The sequence below is a fragment of the Laccaria bicolor genome, genomic scaffold (assembly GCF_000143565.1).
Source record: "Laccaria bicolor S238N-H82 LACBIscaffold_9 genomic scaffold, whole genome shotgun sequence".
In the NCBI taxonomy this organism is placed as follows: Eukaryota; Fungi; Basidiomycota; class Agaricomycetes; order Agaricales; family Hydnangiaceae; genus Laccaria; species Laccaria bicolor.
In genome coordinates this window covers 351,348-364,318 of record NW_001889880.1, presented here as the reverse complement: position 1 = coordinate 364,318, position 12,971 = coordinate 351,348, and the positions used below count along the sequence as shown (strand labels likewise).

Here is a 12,971-nt window from a genome sequence, read left to right as displayed (position 1 = left end):
CTTCAGGACAATGCTGCTCTATTTTGACAAGATATCAGATCTGTACATACATATATACCTGCAATCGTCTAATTCGATGGGTAGCCAACCACGCGGCGCTGCGGGAAAAGCAGCCGACATTGAGGAAATAGGGATTGTAGCGGTCAAGATTATTTAAACCCTCCAGCAAGCCATCCATTGACTGCATAAAACCCAGTGACGGCATTAGGCTCCGTTTTCACAAGAATACTGCCCCATGGATTTTTTACTGGACCCAGGGCAGATATCAATTGAGCTCCCGCGTCACGCAAAATATTAGCCTCCGCCTCTGCCTCCACACGATTGTAAGCCTGAAAAAAATCAGATCGAGGTAAAAAAAAAAAGACCAGCATCATGTTGACATACAGTGAAGACGCTCGGAATTTTGCGTTGGATCAAGACTTTCATCGTTTGTCTCCATGAAGCCACATCCTCCTCAGATGACCCTGAGTTAAATGCAACAGCGAGATCCGGAGGAACAAAGCGATCGCTCAAGGCATAAGCATGATATGTTCTGGTGTAAAATTAGTATGTTCAAAGTGAAGCCGATCAGTTCAGTTTGGACGAACTTGGCGTAGTGCTCAGATACCCGCCTCCGCCCCTTCCTTTGGCAATCCCTTGATTTAACGATCAGTAATTTCTTGGAAATCCCGAATGAAGATTCCTCACCTGCACGTCTCCATTTCAACAACTTTACCTTGTTCCCGACTAGTAACCAAGTTGGCCACGTCGGGTCCACATAAGACGAGCTAAGAGGCGGTGAGCTCAGCAAGGAAAAGGAAAAGTTGAGGATGCATAATACATGGATCGAATTGACTAGGGGAAGACGGTGAAGTATCTCTTCAAACAACTGTGCATTCATAATTTCTTGTTGTTCAGCACCAAGAAGCTTCCAGTAATCGATTAGTTTGGGCCCGACAGGTAAAAAATCTCAGTGACTTACGTGAATATTTAAAATCTTCTTCTGAGTCCATGTTTCATCCTCATTCAAATTCTCGAGTGCCCACAATATGGTCATGGGCATAGAGAGGCCATCTGAGGCAGCTCGCACATACGGCCCAACATTAGCATCGGATGGTAGTTGAAAGGCTGACCTGACTTCAGGGTCGAAATCGCTTTGCCAGGTCAGATGTTTCAAGGAAGACCATGCCGACTTCACGCGTTCAGGTGCCCATTGGAACTGGCCAGTTGGAGTGGGTGCACCGGTGATGAGGTTGGCAAGCCTGATGTCCTCACGAATTTCCTGATTCAGCTGACACTGTGTAAGTCCGTCGTGGCCATCTTCAGAAGGTATAGCAGTGTGGCGATTTCTGACAGCGCTCCAGTGGCCATCACAACAAAAAAAACACATTCGACAACCAGAACAAGCTCGGAGGGGACCCGTAATTAGCGTGTCGGAGGTGCCCTTAGTCTCGATGTGACTAATACGATCCGTTCTTCCGCTATCCAAGCATAAGAAAAACATCCACCCGAATATATGAAATGTTACCATGCTGAGCAGCGAGGTTCCCAAGCAAAAACATTTCGCTCGATGACGTCGAGTGGCCGCCCAATGAGCCCTTCAATGGCTGCGATGTCGTTGCGCACGCAAATACCGATAACGTTGTTAAGGGCTTTTGTGTCATCGATTGAAGATTGTAATTCGAATAACGCCGAGTATTGGATAGGAGAAGTAGTATGCTCTAGTAGGTCGTGAAGACCTTTGCACAAGGTCTTATGTCGTGGCCAATCGGCCTACCAGAGAAATTCATTGAGACTATTCACACTTGAGCAGAAAACTCACTTTCTGACAGGCTAAGTTTGAAAGAGTTTGGTAAACGACGAACTTTCGAGGGTAAGACTAGTCAAACCTGATCCACAGTAGGAAACACTCCGACAGCGGCTGCATTTTTGAAGATCGATTCCTTGAGTTTCATCCTTGAAACATTTGAAACACGCCTGGCCAATGTTGGCTGTCATGGGGGGTACACGTTGTGCCAGATTCATACTGTCGTCGTCGATGAGTCCGTAAAGGTTCGAGTTCGAACTTATGTAACCAATACTATGCCCTATCAGTACTTCGGCAGACCCTCTCAGTCGGCACTTTCCTGATCTCGAACTTTCCACAAAATTTCTTGCCACAAAATTTGAGACAGGGCCTCCTGCGTATAATCCAACCTATCTCCGCTTTTTTTCGTCTAAAAAAACGAAGAATTGGCGAAGTTCTGTTTTTTGGCCAGTCACGATCTGTCACGTTCATCCGCCAAAAAATGTGACATTTGTGACCGCCGACTGAGAGGGTCTGCCGAAGTACTGATATAGCATAGTATGTAACTTAAAAGGAGTTGTTACGTTAGGCAAGAGACTGAGACAACAACAAAAGAAAATACCTGACAACGAAAGTCTTCCTGAGCAAAAGTTGCGGGATTGCAGTTGAAAATATCATTCATTTAGCAGGTTGAAGGCTGAGGACTAAGTACTCAGGCTGATCCAGCCGTTTAAACCAGGTTACATATTAGCACAGCGTCTTGGTTCAATTTAGACCCTCATGAACCGCCAACTCATGCCACTCATCAAGCAGACTTTAGTTATCTCCATGTGTAACGAGGTTAGCATAAAAGAATATCTGGAAACTGGTATTTCTACTATGTGCTTACGTCCACTGAAGTTTTCTCTTGTTTTTCATCTTCATCAGTATGAACGGCCTCCTTACTCGATATTTCCCCTTGTTGATAGCGGCGACGATTTCTTCCCCAAATAAATAATGGCTTGATGATGTGGGTAAACGCCAAGAATGACAGAATGCCAGCGAGAGGTACAATTCCGAACACAGAGGTAATAGCCCACTTCCACGGCGTAAATGATACGTCGAAAAGAACCTGATGGAAAGTTATTGACAATGGCAGCGAGGTGAATAGATATTTACTTGAGATAGGTTGTTGGGGTTGTAGTAGCATGCGGAGGTGGAATTGACTGAATGCTTTTCCATGAACGCCGCCGCATCGTTAATGTTATGGCTAAAATCTTGAGTATATGTTGCGTTTTGAAGGCTCCCACCCCACGTTCGATAAGAAACGTCCATGTTGACAGAATAACATATGGGACACGACAAAACGCAGTTACTGTGATTGGTGGTAGTGCAGCAAGTGCAATTGCACCTATATCATGGCAATGCCACATCAGGTGCGAACGAACGATTAAAATGCTCAACACACGAATATGATTGACAGGATGTTGAACAATTAGAACCGTCCTTGTCGCATCTGAAAAAGGGAGAAAAAGAGTTCAGCTTAATTCGCAGATTCCAAAGTGACTTACGAAGTAGAACAACCTGTGCAGGTCTGGCAACAAGACCCGCAACATTTATACCTATTTTCCATTGTCAACTTCCTCCAGTATACGAGCCGAGGTGCCAGGCACTCACCCTCCGTCACACACATTGCCCACTCCCGAGGGGCAAGCTGTGCTATTCGCCAAACACGCACTTGGAGTGTAGCCTTGGTTGATTTGGGATACCAGAGTACCGCATTGAGGGGATCCACTGGGTGCGCTAGCACATTGATTATAACATACTTGCTCACAGCAATAGCGAGATGGTAGATCGGCTCTGAGAATGGTGCAGTAGGTCAAATGCCACTCATGTCGTTTAATTTCTGCACCCGCACAATGAGCGACTCGACGTGGCGATCACAGTTGGATACGTTACCAGGATAGTTTAGGCCGAAGAACAGACCGAAAAATAAACCAAGAGAGGCGAGCGATAGCGCTGATATTATGAAGACCATGAGCGGAGTGCACAACAAGGAAAGAAAGAGAGCTAGAGTCCATCACGCGTTCGAGTCAGGTACTAATCAGGGTCGGGCACTTTAAACGTCTATGCCAAGCGCCGAGATTAACATTTGCACAGCATTCGCATACTCAGAGGCCGGCCACCCAAGCTAAGCACTTTACACTGATCAGCACTGAAAGGTAGTAAACAGCATAACTTTAGGAATCTGTGAGTAAGAAAGTGCATTCTGCGTGTAAACATGCAGTAAGATTCACATTTCGCACGCGATATCGGCGTGGACGCTATAAATAACTTGGAAGATACGCCCAAGATGCGCCCAATTTTGCTTAGCTCTTTAGGTTCCAGAATGCGGTGATTGTAAAGCTGTGGTCACCCGCAGATTATAATACCTCCAAAGCACAATTAGAGATCGCTACTTTTTACAGCAAGCTCTTATGCCTCTACAAATATAGCAGAATGAGGGGAGATGCTCTAAGGGTACATACTACAAGGTGGGGGCTATATTACAACTTCTTCAATATTAATCTCCTTCTCTCTAATCGTCACGATCAATTTTCGGATATGTTGTTCCTTCCAAATTCCGCTCCAAATGATGATAGTCGGGGGTTGTGATGGGGGCGGGGGAATCAAAAAGAAATAAAGCAAAAAAAAGATGACCCACTCCTCACATACTTCCACACCCACCTCAAAATCAAACGGCACCCGCCAAAAGACTCAACACCCCCCTCGTCTCCCCACTATCCAACTTCCACTTCGCATCCGTCCCCTTCCCACTCGTACTAACAGTCTCAGCACCATCAAACTCATTCAACCGCCTCAACAGCTTCTCATCGCTGCTCAGCGCCAACAAAAAGTCGCGATCTCCACCAACTGAGCTTTCCTCAACGGTATCAGGGCCCATCCACGACGCGCGTCGCGACATGGGAGAGCGCGCGGGACCGCCGGGGTGGAGGATTGCGCCGACGGCAGTGGAGCGGGAGACGTTGTTCGGCAGGACGAGGAAGCTGTTTTTTCCGGGGATGATGCGGAGGCCGTAGCGCTCGCCAAGGCTGTTGAAGGTGTTAGCCCATCAAGAAAACAAACGGGAGACGGAGAATAAAAGAAAGAGCAGCGATCAATGTCCGCAGAGAAAAAAAGCGGAGGTCCTAAACAGAATATGAAGGATGGCGATCCAACGTAGGAAAGGAAGCGGAAAAGTACAAGAGGAATTTACTAAACCAACTCACGCACCTGTCGAAAATATGATTCTGCGCTTCAGCAGCCTGCCTCCTCGCCCACTGCCGATCCTGACACTCGACAGTTTCCCCAGTCCAGAACCGCCAGACTACAGACGCCTGACGTTCTTCGATGAAAGACCCGGGTGTTCGTTCCGTGAACTACACAGGTGGCGTGCATGAGGAAAAAGAGGAGGGATGATATGAGAAGGAACGCACGTAATTGAGCATCTCCAAACAAGCCGTCTTCCACGTCAGATTAAAGTTAGTCACCATATTAACCCATTCCCCACTCGCGCTGCCCCCCGGACCCCTAGAAGGCCTCGTCTTGATGAAACATCCATTCTCCGCGCTGTCACCGTTCAGCGCAAATCGAGGGGGGGGTAAGAGAAATAACTTACACAATCCCAACCTTCGGAACCAACTCCGCCACCTTCTCCAAAACACCTCTCACAGGCAACCCACTCAATACCCAAACCTCATTCTTCCTATCCTCCGTCAACTTCCTCAGAACATCTACAGCGCCCTCAGGTAACTCATACTCCCCTTTAGCAAGCTTCATCATCCCTTCTCTACTAAGATCGCGCCTCCACAAAGTCCCTTCAAAGTCTACGAGGATAAGCCGCGTTTGTAGGGAATGTTTGTACCGCGGTAAAAGGCGGGATACGTCCAGAATGGGGACGGAGGATATGTCGTCTTGCGCGTGCTCGGTGTGTGCGCGGACGCATCGGTTGAGAAAGGTTGTTACGAATGCTTGGGCTGTTTGGGTTGTTACGTGGTTGTGGAGGTCCTTGAAAAGTGGGGTTTGTTAACACAATGCAGGAAAAGAGAAGGGGGGGGAAGCGTACCTCCCAACGAGATAGAGCTTCTTCGTCGCTCATTGTCAACGCCTATTTTATGGTAAGTGAGTGGGTGTCCAGCAGAAGTGAGAAAAATCTGTACCTGATGAATAGCCCCAGCCGTCCCGCGGGTATCCCAAGGGTTAATAGCGATGCACGATCTGAATCCACTATAGCTATAACTCCCCGTAAACTAAAAACATCATTAGCACCCATCTCCCAAACAAACAAAAAAACAAAAACAAAAACAAAAAAAAACAAAAAAAAGATAGCAAAAAAAACTTACCTCACTCAAAATCAAAGGCCTATACTTCCCCTCCTGACACTCCACATACTCATGCGTCCTAAGCGCCATCCCCTCCCTCAAACTAGTAACAATAAACGCATCCCCAACCGTCAAAAGCGCCAAATACTGACTAAATGTCAAATCCTGGGTATGCAGAAAAACCACAGGCTGATACGTCAACGTCGAGAACCTCGAGTTGATCCGTGACACCACATCCGCTACACCCCCCGCCAACTCATTCGACTCCGTCGTCTGCAGTGCAACCTGTATCAACACGACCTTCCCCTTCCATTCGGGATACTTGTCAAGGAACGCTTCGAACGCTAATATTTTATGCCGCACGCCTTGGACTTCGTCCAGCTTATCCCGCCCAACGACGATCTTGAGCCCTTCGTAGCGTTGTTTGAGGACTTGAACCCATTCAGCTACGTCCGCTTCCTTCTTGCGCACCTGAAGCTGCTTGACGTCGATTCCCATGGGGAACACACCAACGTCGACGAACCTCCCCCGTTCGCCCAACCCGTCCCGAACGACGTCGCTGCCCAAATCCGCTTGGGCGCTGTGCACCTCGGGGACTTGGATCCCTTTTGGCAGGGCCTCGTACGCCAGGATGCGTGAAACGGTCTGGCGGAAGTGGCGTGCGTAGTTGGCAGTTTGGAAGCCTACCAAATCCGCGCCGAGTAAGCCGAGCAACAGGTCCTGTCGGACGGACAGACACCTGAATATCTCGGAAGAGGGAAATGCAACGTGCATGAAGAACCCGATCGGCGCTGTACGGGGCAGCTTTGGGCTTGAGCGGAGGAGGGAGGGGAGGAGCATGAGGTGGTAGTCGTTTACCCAGATGATGTCGCCTTCTTGGTAGTTCTCGATTATGGCGTCGGCGAAACGTTGGTTGACGGAGACGTATTGTTTGTAAGATGCGGATTCGTAGAAGAGTTTCGTTTTGGGGGCGTCGGGGACTGCGTAGTGGAGACATGGCCAGAGGACCTGATGGGGTGGTGTGAGGTGATGATGATGTAATGAGAAATGAAAGAAAGACGGACCTGGTGACAAAATTCGTCGTAACAATTTTGGAACTCGCGGTCGGGAATCCAGACTGGTAAGCTCGATCGTTGGGTCCACATCCTCTGATCAATATTCTTCCTCAAACTGTCACTGAACCCATCCGTAGCAGTGCCCAACGTCCCGACCCACACCTTCTTGCGCAGCCGGTCACCCAGACTGTCAACCGCGTTTTTCAAACCACCGTTCCCATGGGTATTGGGCTCGAGATGCCATGCCTCTGAGGTTCTCGGAAGGTCGTTCGTAGAGCTTCGAATGCTTGATGGCTTCCGAGAAGTAGACCGGGATTTTTTGCGTTGGATGCGAGGGGAGGGGGTATGGTCGCTGTGCGTTGTTTGGTGTTTTCTTGATATGGGTGGTAAGGTTGGGGATGTGGTGGATGTTGGGGAGGTAGCGAGGACGGCTTCGGGTGCGAAGCGGGTTAGTTTGGTGAAGGGGTTGGAGATTTCTGTGTTTGGAGATCGGATGGCTGGTGTTGGGTGTCGGGACTAGAAAAATGAGATATGGGATTGAGAGGTGATAAGGGTCGGAAGAATCGGAATAGTACCTTGTCAGTGAGATCGTCGACGATGCTTTTGAGAGGACCGCTGGCGCTGGACTGGCGCGAGTGGGTGTTGGTCCGATTGACGATGGCCGGTTTTAGTGGGCTCGCTGCCAGTCGCAGGGTCACTGCAGGGAGGTTGATCTGCGAGTCGTTCCCCGTGGTCGTCACAAGTGGTGGATCTGGGGTCGGTGGACCCGACTCGCCTTGGACTGCGGTGGTGGGGAGGAAGAGAGAGGCGATGATAACACGATGGTTGCGGAAAGAGGACATTTGGTGGGACGGAGGTATCTTTTATTTGATATAAATGAGTGTTATAAAGGCTGGAGAATGATATCATCGGACATCACCTTGCTCCCCTTTTCGGTCGGTCCACCTGAAAAATCAACTCCCTCATGACCCATCTGTACAAAAACCTCTCCGACGCTACTCCGTTCATCGCACAACACCCGTCCTCGCACGGGAGATCCAGGAACATTGGGAGGTATCATCCCCTTATTCCCTCTCCTTTTCCTTACTCGCCGCTTTATATCCTGTACTCCACCAACGTTGTTGTTCGGAACCCTGCGTTTATCATTCATGTCATAAGTACCAATCCTCGGACCCATATACATCAATACGGTTAGCCAAATGATCTCTGGCTTTTATAGCTTTATCATTGTCCGGCTTACGTGCTCTTACGTGTCACATCAACTCGTCTCCGCCTCTTCGACACCGACCATCGTGACCACATTTTGGCATTTCGCCGCTCTGGCACAATTAAAAGACGGCTGAGATCCGGTGAATTTATTATGCACAGAATACTCACCTTCAGCAGCCCCTATCCTCAGGACGTAAAACATCGAGTATTTAATTTAAACGCCACGTCTCCCACTTTATATCTTCAAGCTTCAAAGCGACCACTTCTCACAATGGCATCAGCTGGTGTTCTCTAATGATCAGAAGACGGTGGGTAGTGTTTTTTATTGTGATGATAGAAGCGCTGAAACTTGAATGGAAGATGCGCCTCTCCCGTACAACGTCAACCATTTGATTAACAACCCCAATTTTAAAATCAACCCTATCAACGCTACAGCGCCCTCACGAGAGGGTGGTTTCAAAAGCCTTTAAACTCGTTCGACTTTCGATCGCTGTCGATATCAAAGTCCTTGGATTCACGTATGCCGTCCCTGCACTAAATATTGTTTTGAAGAGAGTTAACCGGTTCGCGTTTGTCTAGTAGGGTGACTTTGTGGATCGCGAGCCTGACAGCTTGGAGATGGTGGGCGCTTAAAGCGGTGTAGACGGTATACACTCACTCGTTAACAGCCCGGTCGCGCCGTCCTCCAAATATCCGGATAGACTAACCCCTTCGAGACAGACGGGACAACCATCTGCGTCCACGGCCGATACTAGAACACATGATGGAATTCATGTTCTACAGGAAACCCTTTCGAGCGAGCATTTTGTGGTGCGCGTCCCATTGCCTTTTGTTACGATTATGAGTTGACAACATGATCATCTTCTGTCAGGAATCAATGTGGTCCGACCTCGGCGACATTGAATCACTCTGTCGGCCGGGGTGTGGGCTCGTGGAAGATCACAAAGATGTTGACCTTTCGTTCGCATCCAGTTTGGGGTACTAGTGGCTGATATAGATAGACGTTCAGCTCCACTATGCGAACAACCTCAATTCAATCGCCTGCGCCCACCAGGGAGGGCACAAGTACTCTTACATGTTCGACGGGCATTTGCCAGGTGGGCACCGTGTGGTCAGCGCCAAATTACTGCTACCAATTTGGGAACTCGGCATCTAGTATGATGGTTCATGACGATAAGGATCAAATAGCCATTTTGTGAGGCAATCACGAGAGTCGGCAGGTAACATAAAAAAATGTCTGGATTTTATGGTCACACCGACGCTCTAGTGTTCACCTATCGTCCGTTCTTTGCCCTATAAGTTATAACGCTCACAGAAGACCCCTCAGAGTCACGAGGAAGCATTTTTGAAGTTCGTATCCCACGCTTACTATTACTATTGTGTGCTAACATGATTTAATCAAGATCTAATGTGGCCCGACCCCAACAACATTGGATTATGGGCTGTTAGCCCTCAGGGCGCCGGCTGGCTTTTCGGAAAAATCGCACAAGGCCATTTCCCTCGCATTTTCGGGTAGAGAGGCTAGCAGACGTTCAGCTCATTGCGAAGGCCTATATACCATCAGCCACATCACTGGAGTACCCGGATGGGGGGGAACCTCTTCCTAAGACCCCCATCACTACTTCGGGACAGCCTTTAAGTTTCAAATGGTACATTTCGTCTTTGGACAATGGTTCCATCACGTACGTATACGTGATATATCAACATTTCCTCCCAACGTGCATCACCACTAATTATTCAGCATTCGAGCACCTACACGGTATATGGGCGTGATGTACTATGCTGGAACTAATGATGAAAACCAAGTGAGCAGCGTACACTCTCTGATGGCCTGCTTTGGCTAATGTTTTTGATGCCTCCAAGTTATCATCAAACCCGTTGCAGTCTTTCCAGATCAAGATGCACCCTACTGGCAATTCAAGGTTGTCCAGCTTGACTAAGCGCGGAGATTTCTGGATATTAGGATGAATTCTAGAATTAGCGAGATTTTGTGCAGCGTTACGATTATGTGTACTATCAACTTCCAATGCAATGGTGTTACTAAGTGGACTGACTGATTTTTCGTACGCTACCTTCGGTTATCGAAAGACGCACACCGTGACGACGAAGGGTGAAATTCTTCACCATACCTGGGCCTATCCTCAACTAAAATTTTAAGTTTGATGTTATAACCAGTCTGTTGCCACGTCTCGGCTCCAACGGGATGAGTATGAAGCCCTTGAGTTTTTCGCGTGCTTGACCCATAAGAGATCAACTTCGGAGGACCAGGTGCGACAGGTCTCCACGAAGGTTGGGAGGAGGGGAGTATAATTCCACTTGCATGTGGGGCGGAGAGAGCGATTCTGTACGCCGAAACCTGAGACAAGGATGAAGGTATGCTCATGGCGGATGAACAACGGAAGCCTTGTCGTTGGGGGCGTCTTCTGACACGTTAGGCAAGTCGAAGATGGCGTTCTAAATTCGCAAATGGTGTGCCTGGTAGGAACCTGGAGATGAAAGTGAGGCCAGTGGTAAGCTTGACCGGTTGAAGAGCGACTTGCAAGCTTGGCAGGTTCAACGTCAGAGAGTGGACAAGAGACCAATCCTAAGGCCAACTTACAGTCAGACAGCGCGACGCATCTTGAGTCGGCTGCGTCAATGGTCCATATATCAGGTTGCGAAATGCTCCCCCGTTCCCCTCATCCAGTCGCAGATCAGCCAACCTTATACCATGTTGGTAATTGAAAAATATCGCCAACACACCACTCCGTCTCATCATCGGTCTCCTCGATGTGGATAATTCCAGGGCCGACCATATCAACTGTGAAGTAACTCTCCGATACCTTATAAGCTTTTGATAGCTCCCCCATCTCGTCGAGACCAATCCATCTTCTCCAGTCCTCTGGAGTTGACCCCGTGAAAACTTTCTTCCAGCAGAATCCACCCTCCAGTTCCAGGGCTTCGTCGGTGGCGGAGTAATCATCATAATCAATGTAAAGAGGGGCTGGTAGCATCTTAGAGGAACTTGAGCGTGCGCGTTCAATCAGGAAAAAGTTGGGATAGTCACGTGTGTTTCAACTTGGTTTCATCGTAACGGTTGAACCTATGCCAAGCGATAACATATGTCAGTTCCTCCCCGCCACTCAGCTCGATAAAAACAGGCAAGTTTGAACAATTAAACTCCGATAGCAGTCAGCTTCGGTGCATACATGAATATTGACATGAAATCCAGAGCAAATTTCTAATTTCAACGCTGAATAGCGTTCAACTTGAATTCAAGCCCACATTTGCCTCATTCCATCGATGAGGCAATTGGAAAATGGTATCAAGCCCTCCTTCAACTCGCCATTTGTGAATCTGGCCCTGGAACTCACGACATCAATTCTATCCCACCTAGGAGACGACACCTGCTCTCTCCTCTCATGTTCTCTCACAAATAAATGCTTCACTTTCCCTTCGCGCACAGTCCTTGTCCGAACCATTGCACTTGAAGCGCCCACTGGGGAGGATCTTTACAAGAAATACGTCGCCTTCCGTCATTTCCTCATAACCGCCAAGAGTTCATCCTTGGCCCGATCTATCCGCTTTTTGACTCTACGCTTTGGAAGGGCGTTCTCGTGGGCTGAAAAACAAGATTATTACCAGCTAGAGAAGGACACTACGCTGGCATCCACCTTGTCCTTGATCGTAAATCTGAAATCCCTGACAATCCACAATGGGAGAGACCCCCTCGTAACTTTCCCTGGCACTCTTTGTCCGTCTTTGCTTACCCTCTTCGCGTCGCCCAGCCTGAGGAATCTCGAGCTGCGGGGGATCAAAAAGATGGACGACGTATATCTCCAGCATTTCACAAATCTTAAGCATCTCGCGCTAGTTGACGGCTTTCTGATGACCAAAGACAAAAAGAGAGATCACACCACGGGCCTTAACAATATGAAGAAATGTTCCCTCAAAAGTCTTTCAATCTCTCTATGTCATGAGCTGATATTTGGGCAACTCACTGCGTTGAGTTTAAGTCCTACTTCCACATTTGATATCTCCCAACTCCAAGCTTGTCATTTTTTGTTCGCCCAGTCCTGTGCACCCTGGGAGGTAGAACATCGAGGCATCGATGCATGGAACGCAGCGCTCCTATGTAAGGACACATTGGAAGTTTTTCACTGGCATTGGCATCCGAGCTGTACGCCCTTCCTCGTGTAATGCAGTTCTATCTGAAATAACCTTTCTCCACGTCAAGCCCCAATAGACCCACTTTGCCTTGATATTTCCATGTTACCCTCACTTCGCCACTTGTCAATCGCCCTTGAACCTACAAGGTTTCTTCGTCGGGTGTTGGGCAACACCTCGGAGGTGTTGGATCTCGCTGTGCTGGGTAATGCTATTGAGTCTGTTGACGTCGGTATACAATTATCTGAGTATCGAACAAGGCAGAGTTTTGCTGTTGAGTCTGGAAAAAGACGTTGGATGGAATTGGACGCTTGCCTTTCTTCCCCTTTCAGGTTTAGGTGCTTAAAGAAGGTGGAGATAACACTTTTTATCAAATCCGAAGAAGGCACCAGCCCAACAGGCGATGATGCAGGATACTATCGAGAGAAGCTCATGCTCAACTTTCCGTTGTTGCTT

General features: G+C 48.3%; 2 protein-coding genes across 2 annotated transcripts; both read right to left on the bottom strand.

Moving 5' to 3' along the window:
* Positions 1 to 149: 149 nt before the first annotated feature.
* Positions 150 to 2,004, bottom strand: LACBIDRAFT_318751 (uncharacterized protein; the record flags this gene model as incomplete). Its single annotated transcript, XM_001879626.1, has 9 exons — positions 150 to 329; positions 385 to 532; positions 588 to 635; positions 688 to 767; positions 821 to 907; positions 962 to 1,460; positions 1,508 to 1,752; positions 1,802 to 1,812; positions 1,869 to 2,004. 9 exons carry the CDS (start codon positions 2,002 to 2,004, stop codon positions 150 to 152), a joined length of 1,434 nt encoding a protein of 477 aa, XP_001879661.1.
* A 2,474-nt stretch (positions 2,005 to 4,478) lies between these two features.
* Positions 4,479 to 8,002, bottom strand: LACBIDRAFT_318750 (alpha,alpha-trehalose-phosphate synthase; the record flags this gene model as incomplete). The annotated part of the gene is made up of 9 exons (XM_001879625.1): positions 4,479 to 4,836; positions 5,018 to 5,163; positions 5,221 to 5,353; positions 5,403 to 5,791; positions 5,850 to 5,891; positions 5,944 to 6,033; positions 6,127 to 7,113; positions 7,170 to 7,676; positions 7,736 to 8,002. 9 exons carry the CDS (start codon positions 8,000 to 8,002, stop codon positions 4,479 to 4,481), a joined length of 2,919 nt encoding a protein of 972 aa, XP_001879660.1.
* Positions 8,003 to 12,971: the final 4,969 nt, after the last annotated feature.